Raw genomic sequence first — 19,534 nt, forward strand, 5'->3', positions numbered from 1 at the left:
CCGTCTAGTTATCTATTTTCTTACACATCTGTAGGAGCTTGGTATATAAAGTTACTACCACTTTACTTTTTTTTTTTTTTTTTTTTGCGGTACGCGGGGCTCTCACTGTTGTGGCCTCTCCTGTTGCGGAGCACAGGCTCCGGACGCGCAGGCTCAGCGGCCATGGCTCACGGGCCCAGCCGCTCCACGGCATGTGGGACCTTCCCGGACCGGGGCACGAACCCGTGTCCCCTGCATCGGCAGGGGACTCCCAACCACTGCGCCACCAGGGAAGCCCCCACTTTACTTTCTGCAAATGTTTTTCTAAGACTGTTTTATGATTTTCTGTTAGCTTTTTCTATTGAACAGGGTCCCCTATCTTATGTAGTCGAATCTGTCCTTGTTTACCTTTATGGTTTCCTCTACAGCTTTAAAGCTGGGAATGTGATTCCTTCTCTAGAGAGCAAATTAGCAGTTCTATTTTCTTAAAGTTTTCCGATCATTTGATATTTTTGCACTCATTTCCCTATAAATGTGACAAGACTTTCTCCCACTGAATAACTCCCAAGCACAGTATTCTAGTAGAGCTAAAGAACAGTAACTCAGAGGCTGCACGAGGGTGTTCAGGATGTTACCCTGAAGACCTCTGTCGCCCACGTATACTACAAACTCTTTAAAACTGGCTCAAACTTTGGCTGCGATTTCTCTGAAGAAGCAACCTAAATGCTCCGGACTCATCACAGTTCCCATCCTGCTTATACCCTATGAAAACCTGGAAACTCTGAGCCTGCTTCTTTCCCCTTGAACCTTGCTCAAAATTAAACCAGGTCCTGCTCACATCCCAGAGTTATGCCTCCTCAGAGGACTGGGGTCTGTTTCTTATTTAACCAGTCTCCAAAGAATGTGATTGCTTCATCTTTTGCCATTTAAGCCAATCCCAGTTCCTTTCCTGCCACTGCGATCTCAGGATGAGATGGGGCAGGTGAGATGGGTTAAGAACCGGGGCTCATAGCCTGGGGTTTCCAGAGAGCCACTCCCTTTGGAGAGAGGTGGAGCAGGTCTGCAGCTCAGCCTGCAAAAGTCCAGGACGCGTGAGGGCATGGGACCCCTGGGAGCTCCCAGAGCCAGGCACCTGGGCCCCAGAGCACCGGTGCTCTGCTCTGGGAAGTCCTAGAAAGATGACTCCCATCGACGCCCAGGCATGGTTTTGGGAAGAGCAGGAATAATCAGGGGTCTGAACTGAAGTGTTAACCAGCTTCCTAGGCTCTCTGCCCTTCCATCTTCTTTCTAAAATAAACGGGATTATTTTTCCATCTCACCCCACCTTCAGAATGCTGGCTGATCACTGCAAATACTTTAGCGGGCACACTCTGCACCCACGCCCCACATCGCTGTGTCGGGCTCGGACACAGCAGGAGAGGGAGAATGGAACCGAGGGCAGTGGCCCCTCATCCAAGACATGAGACAGCTGTGCTCAATCTCTTGCCAGGTGCAGAGGACAAACAAGACATTTAGTCAGTGGCAGAAAAGTCAGTTGAATAACATTATATTTCCAAACTAATACATGCTAAGATTTCTTTTGAGCCCCAAGTTCACTGAGGGCAGAGGTTCTAGAATTCATTTCCAAAGTCTTCATGATGAATTAAAGCCAGAATTTCAGACGGATCTCTGAAGGGAAGAAAGCTATCGTTACTATTCTCGATAATGGGATGCCAGGCACACGTAGTGCCATTTAAACCGTTCCAAGTGCTTTCTCCCCCACTCTCTCACTTGATTCCTGTCCCCATTTGACAAACGAGAAAAACTAAATCCCAGAGAGGTGGAATGACTACACTGAACTCCCACAGCTAGTTAGCAGGAGAACCCTGGCTCCTGTCTGCTTGGCCTCAGGCCATCTGCACTCAACAAGGAAGGAAAACATAATCAGACTAGGCTGAAATGTTCATCACTTAATCTTGGACCAAACCAGCAGCCCTGCCCCTGCATGTCACAGACCTTGCCGAAGCTGCCTTTGCCCAACACCTTGATGAAGTTGAACTCATCCAGGCCCAAGCGCTTGGCCTGGCCTTGCCGGACTTCACCATTCTCGCCCGGGCTCGCCAGCTGGCCGTCGGTGGACGCTGCTGCCCTGTGCTCCTCCCCTCGGTTGTCAAATGACAAGGCCTTCCGGATGTTGTTTTCAAGTTCTTTTATTTCTAGGGCCAAGGGTGACAAGATACTGCATGAGCGCATACCTCACGAGCCCTTCCCATTAGGATTTAATACTCAGAATTTACCCCCATGAGCTCTCAACCCTCTTTCTGGTTCTTCACAGCAGCAAACCCCGTGGGGCATCCCTTTACGTGGCTTCATTGGCTCTGCACACTTTCCTTGGCACCTAACGTACAGCAAGGCCTAGGCATGCAAAGAGGAGGCCGTCCCCGCCAAACAACTCCTTCAGATCTTCCTTTTACTCTGGGACCAGGCCACCTCTCCGAAAGCCCCCTTCAGCCAGTAGCCTATTTATTCCATTATTCTAGGTGTAATGGAGGAATCCTGGCCTTCTCTGGAACCTCGCAGAGTCCCAAAGGCAACAGGTACCCTTCCAGTTTCCTTTGAAAATTAGAACAATGACTAATGGAGAACCATTGTTACAGTAATTATTGGTGAGGTAATTATTTCAATAGCTGGGACTAAGAAGCCTTTACCTTCTAAGGGACTTTATTTGGCCTTGTTGCTGGGTTTATTCTAAATACCCATCTTACACAAGGTTATTTAACAAAATGAGCAATGGGCTTATCATCACCAAAAGAACTGCTTCCCAAGAGTGACATGCTGCAAATTTATCTAGGACGGGACAGGGAGTCCTCAGTACAATTTCACAACTACGACACAGCCTTGTGCCCCTCCAGAGTATGTGACCTGAATTACCTAGGGATGATAAGACTGGATGATCCTGTGACCTTTTCTATTTGAGGAAGCTTTATTGTTAGCTATATATTCACCAAGACATACACTCCTCTGTGTAGAAATGGGCATCTTAAGCATAACCCATTTTTAAAAGATGCTCGTGAATAACTGGGATCACAGGAGGGGAACACAAACTACTGACCCTTGGGAGTCAGAATCACGCATTAGTGACCACGTGCTGCTTGACATAAAGACAACTTTGGTTTCTTTTCGGAAGGACTGAGGCCCAGGAGAGCTCACTCCAGGAACCTGGAGATCTTCCTTGGATCTGGAGTTTGACTACTCTGAGATGTGTCGGGGCAGGGTAGAGGGGAGGGGTGAAGACAGCTTCCGAGTCTACAGATATGCCCACGCCAATTCTGCAGTTTTCTATCTCTTATTCTTAAATAAGTATAACTTTTGGTCTCAGCACAGAGCTTCTCAGCCTAACTTCCAAGGCAAGTTAATAAATGGATTTTGGAAGACAGAACTTGGATGCTTGGGGATATCAAAACTTGAAGAAAATGTCTTTCTATGTGTTCTTACAACAGAGGGAAGAGGAATAGTGCCTTATTTCTGCTCTGCAATAATGCCATGTCTTGCTAAGAGGGTTTTCACGTCCCTTTGTGCTCACAACACTGCTGGGGAATGCCGTACTTGCACTGACTGGGGCCAAAGAGAGGTCCTGAGGGGCACGGTGTCCTGCCAAGGCTGGACAGCACTCTGGGCAGGGACCAGGCCTAGAAACCCAGGCACCTCACCCGTTACTTGGGGTCTCTTTACCATATGACCCTGTCTCCTTGAAGCTCTCAAAGGAGCTCTCAGTATTAAAAAAAGGGAAATGTGAAAATACCCACACTGGGCCGGGATAGTACCTGCTTGCTTGGAGGCCCCAGAGGACCGTCAGCTTACTAACAGATGGGTCACACCTCTTTTGAAATGAAGCAGAGGATAAAGGTGCAGAAAGTGAACCAGAGCGGCATGGAGAGGCGCTCAGACCAATTATTCTGTGGCCTCAGGACCGGCACACCCCCTTGCAGCTGTTTTATTTACTCCTAGGTAAGGGCTAGGGTCACGCCAAGGGCTGGGTCACAGGGATGACCCCCAGGGAGGGTTTGATGGCATGGATTCTGAGAATGGGGTCCCTATGCCAGGAGAGGTGCAGTCTCACCCTTACCCCTGACTTAGTTCCTGACCTTTGGACAAACCTTTTCAACTCTCTGCCTTCCACTTCCCACCCTGTCACCTGGGGACAGTAAGGGAGCATGGACAAGAGAGTCGGCGTGAGCATAAAATCAGGATAAGGAAGACGAAAGAAAAGGGGCTACAGAACATCAAGGCGCTACTGTTACGATTCACTAATGGTGGTGACTGTTCTGCCGGTGCAAAAATCCCTTCCCAGTGAGATCTGGTTCTGGTCGCCAGAGGGGAAGGTCTTAAACGTGTAAGTGCCTCCTCAGCCTGGCATCCTTGGCTGCCTGTAGAATTCAGAAACCTCTGAGGACTTCCAGCACATTCTGACAGCGAAGGAAACGTCCTGAGCTGAGCTCTACAGGGGAGTCAGTCCCAGAGCTGGCTTCCTCCCCACTGCTTCTCTCAGGCTCTTCGCCAGCCTCACCTTCCTATCCCCACCCACCCACGTGGTAGATGCCCTCCCCCACCCATCCCCCGACTCCTGCCCTGTTCTCAGGTTTTGGGTACCTTGATGAGAGTCAGGGAGGAAGGAAGCCAGGCTCAGCTGAGCAGTGCTGACGGGCCTGGGAGCAGCGGGGTAAGAGAAGGGCTTCTCCCTCTCCTGAACGTGGAACCAGGGAGAGGCAAAAGAAAAAAAGAACCACAGCACCCCAGCTCGCTCTCTCTCGCCCTGCCTGGGGGGCATTTCAGGCTGGCACAGCCATTTAGTGCCTCACCCTCAAGAAAGCCTTGTAGAGGGAAAGCACAGCTACGGAGTCAGCTGGGAAAGGTCACCTGGAGACCCTCCAGGGCTGCTGGCTGTTTCTGCTCACAAGGCCATGCTTGGATGAAGAGGCCTCGGGCTCCCTCGTCCTTCCAAGGACAGAGCTCAGAGGTAAAGAAGCAAATCTGAGAGTCTCACCTTGGTCACAAGGGGAGGTGGGGGCCGACCTGGATCGATCTTCCTCAGACGGTGAGCTTCCGGAAGCAGGCTGCGGGGACTCAGCCCCAGCAATGAGCTAGAGAGGGGGAGAGAACGAGGGGAGAGAGGGATCAGAAGGGAGCGTGGGGAGTTTCCCTGAGGTCAAAAGCATCAAGAAACGATGCCAGGGGCCCTAGGAGTCCCTGGCGCACAGCAGCAGCTGCTGAATTGACAGTTTGAAGGCAGAGACTCAAGGTTTCATTTGACAATTAAAGGGAAGAAAACAAGAGATGTCAGTCTGCTTGATTTTTATTCTATCCAAATACAGCTGACCTTTCCAAGCGAAGCCCAACCTTCCCCCTTCCATGAAACCTCCTTGCCTACCCAAGAAACGCAAGTTACCTCATCCAGTGCAACTTGACACCTGCCTCTAACAGCTGCTTGCCATGCATTACTTTGTTCAGCTTCATTTCGTTTGGGGCTCGCTACTCAGGTAGACTGTAGGTTCTTTGAAAGTTAGACCCTATCTAGTATTTGTACTGCCCCTGGCGACTGCAGAGAGTGATACACACAACAGAAGCTCAATAAACATCTTCAGGTGTGTGGGTATTTGTCGGCAATTGGCAAATTTCAGCAGGACACCCCCAGGGAAGTCTGTTTCCCGGCACAGATGCTGGCATATCCACTTTAAGTTCCCATTTAAGTCAGAGGTTTAGACTCAGAGATTGCAAGCCCTTCTGCTCCCTTTTACTCTTGATCTACCTGCTGTGCACACACGCTCTTTCTGGATGATGGACTACTTGCGAGGGGCCATGTTAAGGGAACCAAAGCTCTAGCAAGCCTGACGCTCCTGCAAAGAAGCCCTTGAAGCTTCTGGCCAAGGGCACTTGTCTCCCATCCTCTCGTACTAACTTGAGCTACTATTTGGTTCACTTGACTTTTTCCAGCTTTTGCATTAGAAGCATCAAAGCAATAAAAACATCAGGACTGAAGTCCTTTAGTCTTTGACTTTGTTCCTTCCTGAATTTCTCCATGTTGGCTTCTTACCTCCAGGATCTCCCAAATCCAAGACAGATAGACAATGCCTGGCTACTGCCATTATGGCCCATGTAAATACAGGGGAGGGGGCAGGTACTGAGTTTTCTCTGAAATGTTTCATGACAATAAGGATTCTGCCTCAGTTTACTTCTAGCAAGAAACAAAATCATGTCCCCTGAACAGGGCTCTCTGTAGAGCTCATAAATCTGTGTGTTCAACACTGTCATCACAGGCTGTTCGTCTAACCTGCCTCCCCGGTGCAGCCCCAGCATTCTGGGTGCTGACATTCTGCTTGCAACTCCCGTGTCTTGGGTCAATAACCGAAGTCCTGTTTCCACCAGGGGGACCGACAGAGCTGAGAAGAGCCACCAGAAGCACAAAATCTCACCGTTAACCAGAGAAGAGAATGTTTTTTTCCTCCAATCCTTAAAAAACTGCTTTGTTTATTGGAAAGGTAAGGAAGAAGAAGTTTAAGAAGATGGAAACAACCCAAACCTTCCCATTTCAGGGAAAAGGCTCCTCTGAGAGGCAGCAGGGAAAAGGCATGGGCAGCTTCTAAAATGTCCTTCAGAAGGTATTTCAAGCGAAAATTCAGGGACATTTAGGAGTCAAGTTGTAGAGGCGCCCAGAGTCAGGCTTGTTTTCTAGTAAAAAAAAAAAAAAATACCGGGCAACAAGGGCCACCCACCCCCACCAGGATTTCTTGCCCAGTTAACATGGTTCCAATTTTCTCATAACTTAAGTCTTCCAGAGAATTCTTACATTTTCTAGGCTAGGATCCAAGGCTAGGAAGGGCCTTCAAACAAAATGCTACGGATACCTTTAGCTCTATTTACATCTGTGGGCCCTGACTTACCAAAGTAACACTTTAGCAAATGGATCTCTTCCTACTGACATTCAGAATGCTATACGGATAGAGACAGGGCTTTGGTCTCCAAAGACAGGCCCAGATGTTTCATGTCGCGGGACATAACAATATTCCTCGGGCAGCCGAGTGCCGGCACTAACACAAATCTTCTTGGCTTGCTTCCTAGAAAAGAATGTGGTTCCAGCTCTTCATCCATTTATCCTCATTAAAGTGATACCAGAGGCAAAGTCTGAGCACTGACATTGCTTTCATGCCAGTCCTGGAGGCAGATAAGTCTATTTCCCTGTCTAGAGTCGAGTCTTTTCTGGAGGGAATTCCGGAGTCCTCATCTTGAAGCTGACGTTCCCCTAAGAAACAGCACACTTGAGACTTGCTTAGCTTTTCTCCACCTCTGGAACCGAAGGAGACTTTCATGCTACCTGCCTGACCTTTTCTTTTTTCTTGAAGCACGTGCTGCTTCAAGTCCAGTGTCTCAAACCCAGCAGTCTCAGAACGTCACTCCAAGTGACTCTCGGGAAGCCAACACAGAGATGCTGGCTCACAAAGAGCTCCAGAAACACCACCAAAGAGCTGGTTACCTTTTTCCTCCTCTGGCCACTGTTGGTGATTTTGTCTGGAGTGACGCCCAGGTCAGCCAGCACTTTGGCAATGCCCCTGGCGTCCACGCCACAGTTGGGAGCCACGTTGGTCTCGCAGCGCCGGTGAACGTTCATCTTGCAGACTGTAAGGAAGCACAGAGGAGAGGCTTCCAAATGGTCATAGCCTAAAACATTACCTTATTTCGTGCTGGTTGTAAAAGGAACACATGTTCATTTGTTAGAATTTAGAAAATGGAGAAAGACAAAACAAGCAAAATGAAAGATCACCCATCATCCCCTCACACAGAACTAAAATCATCCACCAAACCACCGTATGGAGAGAACCAGCTTACGGATAAATAAAAATCACATTGAAATTTCCTTTCAGGGAGCAGAACACTGACCATAGAACTTAACTGGTTTCTCTGAAGAAAGTTCAATTGGATGCTGAACCCAAATGGGTCCCCTGTACACAGTTCACTCTATTACTCTGCTGAAATGCGGGAATATTCCCGAGAGAGGAATGCCCACAGTACAGCCTATCAAGATGTTCATCTGAAAACAAGGAGACTGAATGAGGTGACCTCCAAGGCCCCTTTCAAATCCAAAATCTGGGTTCAGAGGGACAAAGGCCACGCCTGAATGTCTTTGTTTTGTCCACATCACTTCACTGTCCTTGGTGTAGGACATCAAAGGCGAAGACGTCAACTGTTTGGGTTTCCAGTCCCGCACATAAGGAGCTTGGAAGTTGCTGTTCTGCCCTAATGGGTAAAAAGCTGAACAAACTGGAAAATCAACAACTCTTCTTAAGATTTATCAGAGAAGTAAGGTCACAGGGCAAACCACTGCCCTGAGGGAGAGACAGACAGGTAACTGTATGAATCACAACTTAGCGGAGCAGAAACTCCAGAGCAGCAACCCCGTGGAAACCAGTGCAGGGTAGGGAAGCTGGCACCGAAACTGACGAACTGCTGGGGTCCCAGAGCGGACAAGTCTGAGAGTCAAAGACTCTAGGCTGACCCCGTCATAGGGGTCCCCGCACTCTGGGAGCTTTACCTCTAACTGTCTGACCAGGTCTCTCACAGTGAACATTGGAGAAAAATTCCCTCCTGCTTATGACAGGGGGAGAGGGAAAGGATTTTGATATATACCAGAGCACCCTGTTCTTAACAAGGCCTACTCTCAGGAGAAGCTATTTTGCCAGAGACTAAACTATGGTAGTTTTATCAGATCCTAAGCAACCTGGGGGAAGGGAAATACCCAACTCCAGCCCATGCTAGCTATCCTGTCCCACATAAGGTGGAGAGGGGGCGGACCCTGAGAAACATGTGTAAGGCTCATAGTTCAGAGGCACAGGCTCACAGAAAGACTGAGATCTAATCATATGACTACAGAATGCTTCCCCTCCCCCAGCACCTTAGCACCATGTTACTAAAGGCCTTTTATTGCAGTTCCTGTTACCCAACACATCATGTCTGACTATCAAAAAAAAAATTACAAGGCATACTAAAAGGCAAAAAACAGTTTGAAGAGACAGGGCAAGCAGCAGAACCAGACTGAGACACGGCAGAGATGTTAGAATAACCAGACCAGGAATTTAAAACAACTATGATTGATATGCTACGGGTTCTAATCAATAAAGTAGACAGCATGTAAGAACAGATGGGCAAGCAGAGAGATGGAAATTCTAAGAAAGACTCAAAAGGAAATGCTGGAACTCAGAAACACTGCAACAGAAACGAAGAAGGTCACTGACGGGTCCATTAGTAGAATGGACATAACTGAGAAAAGAATCTCTGAGCCTGAGGATATGTCAATAGAAACTTCCAAAACAGAAAAGCAAGGGAAACATACTGAAAAAAAAAAAAGGAACAGAATATCTAATAAATGTGGAATGATTACAAAAGATGTAACATATGTGTATGGGAATACTAAAAGGAGAAAAAAGGGAGAAACGAATAAAAGAGATATTTGAAGCAAAAATGACTGAGAGTGTCCTCAAATTAAAGTCAGACACCGAACCGCAGACCCAGTGAGCTTAGAGAACACCAAGCAGGATAAATGACAAAAATCAAAACCAATAACAAACTACACGTAGGCATATCATACAAAAGCTGCATAAAATCAAAGGTAAAGAAAAATAATCCTGAAAGAAACCAGAAGGAAACAACACCTCACCTACAGAGAAGGAAAGACAAGAATTACATCTGACTTCTTCTCAGAAACCACATAAGCAAGAAGAGAGTAGAATGAAATGTTTAAAGTACTGAGAGGGGAAAAAAAATGCAGAATTCTGTAGCCTGTGAAATTATCCTTCAAAAGTGAAGGAGAGGGCTTCCCTGGTGGCACAGTGGTTGGGAGTCCGCCTGCTGATGCAGGGGACACAGGTTCGTGCCCCGGTCCAGGAAGATCCCACATGCCGCGGAGCGGCTGGGCCCGTGAGCCATGGCCGCTGACCCTGCGCGTCTGGAGCCTGTGCTCCGCGGCGGGAAAGGCCACAGCAGTGAGAGGCCCGCGTACCGTACAAAAAAAAAAAAAAAAAAAAAGTGAAGGAGAAATAAAGACTTTCTCAGACAAATAAAAACTGAGGGAATTTGTTGCCAATAGACCTGCCTTGCAAGAAATGTTAAAAGAAGTTCTTCAGGCAGAAGGGGAGAGGCAGCATGTGGAAAGGAGGGCCTCTGGAGTGTGTAGTTCCCGAGTTTGGAGGCTATTAGCAAAAGATGGTGGATCGCTTGGCAAACAGTGAAGCAAATACTAGACGTAAAAATATAGTAGAAAATTGTTTTGGAGCAGCTGGCCAACCCTTAACTATACCTGGACGGGTTCTTATTGGAGAAGGAGTATTGTCTAAGTTGTGCAGAAAAAAGCCTAAAGCAAGGCAGTTTTTCTTATTCAATGATATTCTTGTGTATAGCAATATTGCCATCCAGAAGAAAAAATATAACAAATAACGTATTATTCCCCTGGAAAATGTCACAATTGATTCTCTCACAGATGAGGGAGACTTGAGGAATGGATGGCTGATCAAGACACCAACTAAATCATTTGCAGCTTATTCTGCCACTGCCACTGAGAAATCAGAATGGACGAATCACATAGATAAATGTGTTACTGATTTGCTCTCCAAAAGTGGGAAGACACCCAGTATGAACGTGCTGCCGTCTGGGTTCCTGACTCTGAGGCAACTGTATGTATGCGTTGTCAGACAGCAAAATTCACACCTGTTAATCGTCCTCACCACTGCCACAAATGTGGTTTTGTTGTCTGTGGGCCCTGCTCTGAAAAGAGACTTCTTCCCAGCCAGTCCTCTAAGCCTGTGAGGATTTGTGACTTCTACTATGACCTGCTTTCTACTGGGGACATGGCCAGGTGCCAGCCTACTAGATCGGACTCTTATAGTCAGTCACTGAAGTCTCCTTTAAATGATGTATCTGATGATGATGATGACGACGATGATAGCAGTGACTAAGGGAATATTTTGAAATATTTAATCGGATGTGACTATCTGAGAAATCAGCTCTGGGGGGAATGTAAAATCCTGAGCTTTCTGTCAGTTTTGCTCTAGCAATGAATTTGCCTGAGAAACTTTTAACCTGTGTGCCTCAATATATTCTATAGAAAGGAGGTCCTGTTACCATCCCCCAACCCCAACTGCTGCTGCCACTCTCTCCTCACCTCCCCCAGCTCCCTATTCTTCTACAGGGACAGACTATTGCGAATATATCAGAAAAGTTTTTGGTTTCTTATTCTTGTTTTAATTCTACACTATTTTCTTGAATGGTTGGGAAAAGATGTTTATTTAACATATCATGTACTCTACTGTTGTTTATTATATGTTCTGTAATATGGAAAAACTAAAAGCAAAGAATGATGGAAAAGGAGTATGATGTGGTTAGCTAATAATGTTATTAGCTTTTTTCTAACCATCTTATCTAAAGGTTAAGACACCAGTAACAGAAATACATGCTTTGGAAATACTTTGTTTGGCTTTTTCACACACCAGGTGGTGCCTTATCATAATACCACTGTTGCATGGAATAAGCCCCTACCTTCTCACTTTTCAGTTTGTTTTAAAAATACACTGGTGCAAGGCTTCCCTGGTGGCGCAGTGGTTGAGAGTCCGTCTGCCGATGCAGGGGACATGGGTTCATGCCCTGGTCCGGGAGGATCCCACATGCCGCGGAGCAGCTGGGCCCGTGAGCCATGGCCGCTGAGCCTGCGTGTCCGGAGACTGTGCTCCGCAATGGGAGAGGCCACAACAGTGAGAGGCCCACGTACCGCAAAAAAAAAAAAAAAAAAAAATACACTGGTGCTCTTTGAGGTGTAAAATGAATGTTATAAATGGGTGTAATTAGAAAGTACTTCTCATTTGACAGCTACAAATAACTAAATTTAGAGGTTCTTTATTCCATATGAATAAATATTTTCCATAAAATAGTTGTGATTACTGTATATTTTTACTTTTTGTAGGTACCACATTATAATTGTCATTCTGAGGAATCTGGTTTGAAATTTATCAAATACAAATTGTCACTGCATTATTTCTACTTTTAGTGAGACATATTTTTAGGTGTAAATCATCTGCTTTAACATTGTTTCTAGAATGAAAAATCTTATACAACTTCTTGAAATTAACCAATCTCTTTAAAAAAATCTCATGCTAGAGCACAGATCTACTCAGGTTGAAGATCTGGAAGAAATAATGTATGAGAATGGTTGGGAGAGACCAGTTAAGTTTGACTAGACTTCATATTTGTGGAAGTATTTTCTATTTCAGTGTGAAACTATCTTGAATTTACAAATATAGTATTATATTTTATAAAGTTTTGTAAAGTCCCAAACAATATTTCTAGTTTTGTAAAACAACTGTATGTTTAATCTGTTTCTGAAATCATTTTGCAATCTATGGAAACAGAGTAGCAATTGATCTTTCTAAATTGTGAACTTTATTGAGTCAGTCTAGATTGCTTTTAAGAAGAGGTAGTTTTTCAGCCTTTGCTTTTGAAGCAGCCATTAGGTTGAAAGTCTATTTATCATATAAAACTTGATGCATTTTGCGCTACTCTCTCCATTTGTATGCTGCAAATAACTGTAGTCTTTCAAATATGAAAAATCAGTCTGAAGTTTGTTTTAAATTCTAAATTCTTTTGTTTTAAAATCTTTAAATCTGGATATATTGCAAATGTCATGAGAGGTTTGATTTAGTAACTTGTGATGGAGGATTCTTTGGTTTGGTTAAGGTACTAACTTTACTTTTAAATTGTGAAAGCACCTGAGATATATAGATCTCCCTGTAGGAAATGTGAAAGAAAGGCACAACAGGTTTTTTTGTTTGTTTTAATATCATATGGACTTCTGTTTCTAAGCAATATTTACATATAATCAATAAACATATCCAAAAAGGACCATGAAATCTGAGAAGTGCTAATGGAGACTTGCTGGTACATAGGAACCTAGCAAATTCAGGAACCAAGGGGAAATGTTCTGAGAAAACATTTATGTTGTCAACCTCTATTGACTCTGTTTTTACAATAAAAAATATTTTATAACTTAAAAATAAAAAAAGTTCTTCAGAAAGAAGGAAAATGATATCAGTCAAAAACTCAGATCTACATAAAGAAAGGAAGAGCATCAGAGAAGGAATAAGTGATGCTAAAATAAAAACTTTTAGTTTTTAAATTCTTACTTGATCTAACAGATAACAACTTTTCAAAATAATAATAGCAACAATGTTTTCAATTATTATGCTTATATATATGTATAGAAAATATATGCTTATGTATAAGTGAAATGGATGACTACAACAATATAAGGAGTGGGACAGAGGAACTAGGAGTATTTTGTTATTATAAGGTACTTGCACTACCCATGAAGTATTAGAGTGTTATTTGAAAGTGGACTTGGATTAGTTGTAAATGTATATTGCAAACTCTAGGGCAACCACTAAAATAAGAAAAAAGGAGGAGGAGGAGGAGGAGGAGGTGAGGAGGGGGACGAGGGGGAGGAGAACGAGGGGGAGAGGAAGGGGGAGAAGGAGAAGAACTGATATGCTAAGAAAAAAGAGAAAATGGAATCATATAAAATGTTCAATTAAAACCACAAAAGGTGGAAAGAATGTGGAAGACAAAAATAGGAACAGAGAACAAGGGCATCAAATGGAAAACAATAGCAAAAAAGGTACTCATTAATCCAACTATGCTGATAATCAATTTAAATGTCAATGGTCTAAATACACCAATAAGAAGACAGGGATTGTCAGAATGGATCACAAAACAAGACCCAGTACATATCATCTACAAGAAATACACTTTAAATATAAGACACATATAGATTAAAATTAAAGTTATGGAGAAAGATATACCATGTTAACACTAATCAAAAGAAAGCAGGAGTAGCTATATTAATTTCTGACAGGGCAGACTTCAGAGCAAGGAAAGTTATCAGAGACATCAAAGGGCACAATGATAAAGGGGTCAATTCTCCAAGAAGACATTAAAATCCTTAATGTGTATGCACCTAACAACAGAGCACCAAAATATGTAAGGCAAAAACAGCGAACTGCAAGGAGAAACAGATGAACCAACTATTACGGCTGAAGACTTTAACACCCCTCTATCAGAAACAGACAGATACAGAAGGCAGAAAATCAGTAAGGACATATTTGAAGTGAACAGCCACATTAATCAACTGGATATTTATTGACTGCCTCATCCAACAACAGCAGAACACACATTCTTCTCAAGCTCACATGGAACATTTACCAAGACAGAGCACAATCTGAGCCATAAAACACATCTTAACAATTTTAAAATAATAGAAATCATATAATGTCTGTTCTCAGACCACAGTGGAATTAAATCAGAAATCAGTAACAGAAACATATTTGGAAAAATCCCCAAATACTTGGAAATTAAATAACATACTGCTAAGTAACACATGGGTCAACGAAGAAATCTCATGAGAAATTTTAAAATATTTTGAATTGATTGAAAATGAAAATACAACTTTTCATAATTAGTAGGATGCAGCAAAACCATCCTTGAAAGATACAATCTGCCAAAACTCACACATGTAATACAGTGTAAAAGATCTATATCTATTAAAGAAATAAAATCAGTAATTAATAGCCTTCCAAGACAGACAGTACCAGGCTCGGATAGGTTCACTAGTGAATTCCAGGACCACACACTTAAGGAAGAAATTATACCAATCCTCTACAATATCTTCTAGAAGATGGAAGCAAAGGAAACATTTCCTAACTCCTTTTATGAGACCAGCATTACCCTAACACCAAAACCAACAAAGCCATTACAAGAAAAGACAACTGCAGACCAATATCTCTCACAAATATAGATGTAGAAGTCCTCAACAAAATACTACCAAATTGAATCTAACAATGTGTAAAAAGAAATATGTATCATGACAAAGTATGACTTATCTCAGGTATGCAAGGCTGGTTCAATATTTGAAAATCAGTTAATGTAATCCATCACATCAACAGGCTACAGAAGAAAAATCACAAAGCCTATCAATCAATGAAAAAGAAAAAAAGCATTTGACAAAATCCAACACCCATTCATAATAAAATCTCTCAGCAATGAAGAAATAGAGGGGAACTGCCTTAACTTGATAAAGAACATCTACAAAACCCTACAACTAACAACATGCTTAATGGTAAGAAACCAGAAGCTTTCTAGTTCCAAGAACAAGGCAAGGATGTCCCTTCTCACCACTCTTTTTCAACATTGCATTGGAAGTACTAGCTAATGCAATAAGACAAGAAAAGGAGGTAAAAGGTATAGTGCTTAGAAAGGAAGAAATAAAACTGTCTTTGTTTGCTGATGACGTGATTATCTATGCAGAAAATCTGAAAGAACTGACCAAAAAACTGGAACTAATAAGTGATTATAGCAATGTTGTAGGATACAAGGCTAATATACAAAGCCAATCACTTTCCTATTTATCAATAATGATTAAGTGGAATTTAAAATTAAGAACATGATATCATTTGCATTATCACCTAAAAACTGAAATACTTAGGTATAAATCTAAGAAAATATGTACAAGACTGAGGAAAACTACAAAACTGATGAAAGAAACAAAAACAGAACTAAATACATGTAAAGATATTCCATGTTCATGGGTAGGAAGTCTCAATGTTGTAAGGAGGACAGTTCTTCCCAGTGTGATCTATAGACTCACTGAAATCTCAATCAAAATCCCAGGAAATTATTTTGTAGAGATTGACAAACTGATTCTAAAGTTCACATGGAGATGCAAAAGACCCAGAATAGCCGACATAACATTGAAGAAGTGTTGGACAACCAACACTACCTGACTTCAAGATTTACTGTAAAGGTATAGTAACCAAGGCAGTGTGTACTGGTGAAAGAATAGACAAACAGATCAATGGCACAGAAGAGAGAACCCAGAAATAGACCTCCATAAACATACAACTGATTTTCGACAAAGGAGCAAAGGCAATACAAGGGAGCAAAGATAGTCTTTTTCAACAAATGGTGCTGGAACAACTGGATATCTGATGCAAAAAAAAAAAGAACCTACCCACAGATTTTACACCCTTCACAAAAATTAACTCTAAACGGGTTATAAACCTAAATATAAAACTCAAAACTATGAAACTCCTAGAAGATAACATAGGAGGAGATCTAGGTGCCCTTGGATATGGTGATGACTTTTTAAATATAACACAAAAGGCATGATTAATGAAAGAAATAACTGATAAGCTGGACTTCATTAAAATTAAAAACTTTTGCTCTGCAAAAGACACTGTCAAGAGAATGAGAAGATAAGCCACGGACTGGGAGAAAATATTTGCACAAGACATATCTGATAAAAGCTTATCCAAAATATGCAAGAACCCTTAAAACTCAACAATAAGAAAATGAACAACCCAGTTAAAAAAATACGCAAAAGACATGAGCGGAAACCTCACCAAAGAAGATATACAGATAGCATACAAACATATGAGAAGATGCTCCACATCATATGGCATTAGGGAATTGCAAATTAAAACAAGATACCACTCCACACGTTTTAGAACGGCCAAAATCTAAAACACTGACAACACCAAATGCTGGTGAGGATGTGGAGCAACAGGAATCCTCATTCATTCCTAGTGGAAATGAAAAACGTCTTCCACTTTGGAAGACAGTTCGGTAGTTTCTTACAAAACTAAACATACTCTTAGCTTACAATCCAGCAATCACACTCCCGGTATTTACCCAAATTAGTTGAAAACGTATGTCTACACAAAAACCAGCACACGGATGTCTACAGCAGTTTTATTCATAATTATGAAAACCTGGAAACAACTAAGATGTCCTTTAGTAAGTGAATGGCTAAATAAACTGTGGTAAGTTCATACAATGGAATATTATTCAACACTAAAAATACATTAGTTATTAACCCATGAAAGACATGGAGGAAACTTATGAACACTACTAAGTGAAAGAAGGCAATCTGAAAAGACTATATATTATATGATTCCAACTATATGACTTTCTGGAAAAGCAGAACCACAGAGACAGTAAAAAGATCAGTGATTGCCAGGGGTTGGGGGGAGGCAAGGATGAATAGCCAAAGCACAGAGGATTTTTAGGGTAGTGAAACTATCCGTATGATACTATAATGGTGCATACAACACACTGTACATTTGTCCAAACCCACAGTATATCCAACACCAAGAGGGAACCCTAATGTAAATTGAGGGATAATGATGTATCAATTTAAGTTCACTGATTGTAACAAATGTATCAGCCTGGTGGGGACATTGATAGTGAGGGAGGCTGTCCATGGGTGGGGGTAGGAGGGTATATTGGAAATCTCTGTACTTGCTCCTCAATTTTGCTGTGAACCGAAAACTGCTCTAAAAGTTAAAGTCTATTAAAACACACACACACACACACACACACACACACACACACACACACACACACACACACACACACAGTTTCTGGAGTGAAACCAGGCAGGATGGCCAGACCTCCTACTGGCCCTTCACGGCCTGGTCCCTGACCTAGAGGGAGGGACAGCACAGACTCCACTCCCCCTCCTTCCCAACCCAGGCTTGAAGAGTTCAAGTGAATTATGGAGCTGAAGATGCCCACAGAACCAAAGGCAGGGGTGTGGGGATGGGGGAGCATGTGCGCTGATGGGAGAGGACCTTTCTCAGACAATATAAACGAACGAGAAAGCTCCACCACAGCCTGGCCATGGTGCCAAATCCATTAGCTGAGTTATTACTAACAATGCCTGAAAATCCTCAGAGCCTCCCAGACTGCAGGCAACAGCACTCAGCTCTGAATCCTCTGTCCCACTCCCCTTAGCAACAGCTACCCTTTGACACACAGCCCACCTCACCTGCACCTGCCCACCAACTTCATGCAAGTCGTCTTCTGTCTCTTCTTGAGGTGACAGAAAGGACAAGAATGAAGCAACGAAATGAAGAGAGAGAATTTCTCAGCAGGGGCAGTTTATCTAGGTGATTTAGTCACTGGCGCCCCCTGGTGTTGTAACGCCAGACCTGTCCATCCTAATGAAACAATTAGCTCAGGTTGGCTGGTCAGCAAGATAGGATCGGTCTTCGGAGATTTTGTTTTTCATTTTTTTAAATTCTGTTATTTCCCTAGGAGAACTGTCTAGTTGTCCCAATAGGTTAAGTTAAAAAAAAAATCCAATAACATGTCAGTTAAAATGGACCACATGAAAAAGCAACTTTGAAAGTGCTTTGAAAAGTCTGGAAACAAGAGGGCAAAGTTGGCTGAGGGAGAGGAACTTGACATAATTTAGGCAGCCACAGTGGGGCTCCTGGAAGCTGTAAGGTGACACCCAGAGGCTGCAGATCAGTAAAAGAAAGTGGATGTGCCAGTTGGAATCAAAAGAAAGGGGAAGTCAGAAAGAGAAAAACAAATACCGTATGCTAACACATATATATGGAATCTAAGAAAAGAAAAAAAGGTCATGAAGAACCTACGGGTAAGACGGGAATAAAGACACAGACCTACTAGAGAATGGACTTGAGGATATGGGGAGAGGGAAGGGTAAGCAGGGACGAAGTGAGAGAGTGGCACGGACATATATACACTACCAAATGTAAAACAGATAGCTAGTGGGAAGCAGCCGCATAGCACAGGGAGATCAGCTCTGTGCTTTGTGACCACATGGAGGGGTGGGATAGGGAGGGTGGGAGGGAGGGAGACGCAAGAGGGAAGAGATATGGGAACATATGTATAACTGATTCACTTTGTTATAAAGCAGAAACTAACACACCATTGTAAAGCAATTATACTCCAATAAAGATGTTTAAAAAAAAAGAAAGGGGAAACGTTTGGGCAGACAAACCAGCCAAATCACCCCCCTTCTGCACTCCTCTGCCCCATCCCGATTGGTGAGCACCCAGGCCCAGTGGCAAGGCTCCCAAACCCCTCATAGCTCGAGGCTGCCCCTAAGGCTTCCCTTTCCAGGCAGCTTCATATTGTTCATTTTCAACTGTTCCACCTGGATGAACTGCACTGGGAAGAAACAGAGCTGCCCTGCTGGGGCTCTTCTAAAAGGAGGATCATTACAGTACTACTACCTAGTTTTTCATCACATATTCGTTGAGCTCCTACTCTGTGCTGGGTGGTATTGCAGCAGCAGTGTCATCCTCAGGACAGATGGGGGCTCGAGCACTCTGACCTTCATTTTGGTTTCCATGTTTCCACCCTTTTCATAGCTGAGATTAAAGCGAGGGTTGCAATGGGGCAAGTCAGGCTGTTGGGATTTCTCCCAAAGCAAGCGGATGACACTGTCAGAACAATCACAAAGGGAGATGGGCAGGCCTATGTGCCCTGCAGAAATCTCTTTCCATGAGGGTTACTTGGCCCTAGAGGGTAAGCCAGGGCAGTGGTTTGATTTCGTAACAGATTAGTCAGCCACGCCACGCTCAGAGGCAGAGCACACACAATTTTGAACAGGAAATCGTGTGCTTGTGCCATGGAGGTTGGCAGGGGTGGGAGAGTGACTGATGCAGAGTCCTGGGCA

General features: G+C 43.5%; 1 protein-coding gene and 1 pseudogene across 1 annotated transcript in view; one reads left to right on the plus strand and one right to left on the minus strand.

Annotated features, from left to right (window-relative positions):
• PRKCE (protein kinase C epsilon) overlaps nt 1-19,534 on the minus strand; it is a 506,967-nt gene that overhangs the window by 155,058 nt on the left and 332,375 nt on the right. Inside the window, exons 8-10 of the mRNA XM_060026691.1 lie at nt 7,487-7,629; nt 5,003-5,099; nt 1,975-2,174 (exon numbers count right to left, since the gene is read on the minus strand). Of these exons, the coding sequence (XP_059882674.1) occupies nt 1,975-2,174; nt 5,003-5,099; nt 7,487-7,629 (440 nt within the window). The remainder of the gene's footprint in view (nt 1-1,974; nt 2,175-5,002; nt 5,100-7,486; nt 7,630-19,534) is intronic.
• LOC132435336 (pleckstrin homology domain-containing family F member 2-like) lies at nt 10,210-10,958 on the plus strand (annotated as a pseudogene).

The sequence above is a fragment of the Delphinus delphis genome, chromosome 12, assembly GCF_949987515.2.
Source record: "Delphinus delphis chromosome 12, mDelDel1.2, whole genome shotgun sequence".
Lineage (NCBI taxonomy): Eukaryota > Metazoa > Chordata > Mammalia > Artiodactyla > Delphinidae > Delphinus > Delphinus delphis.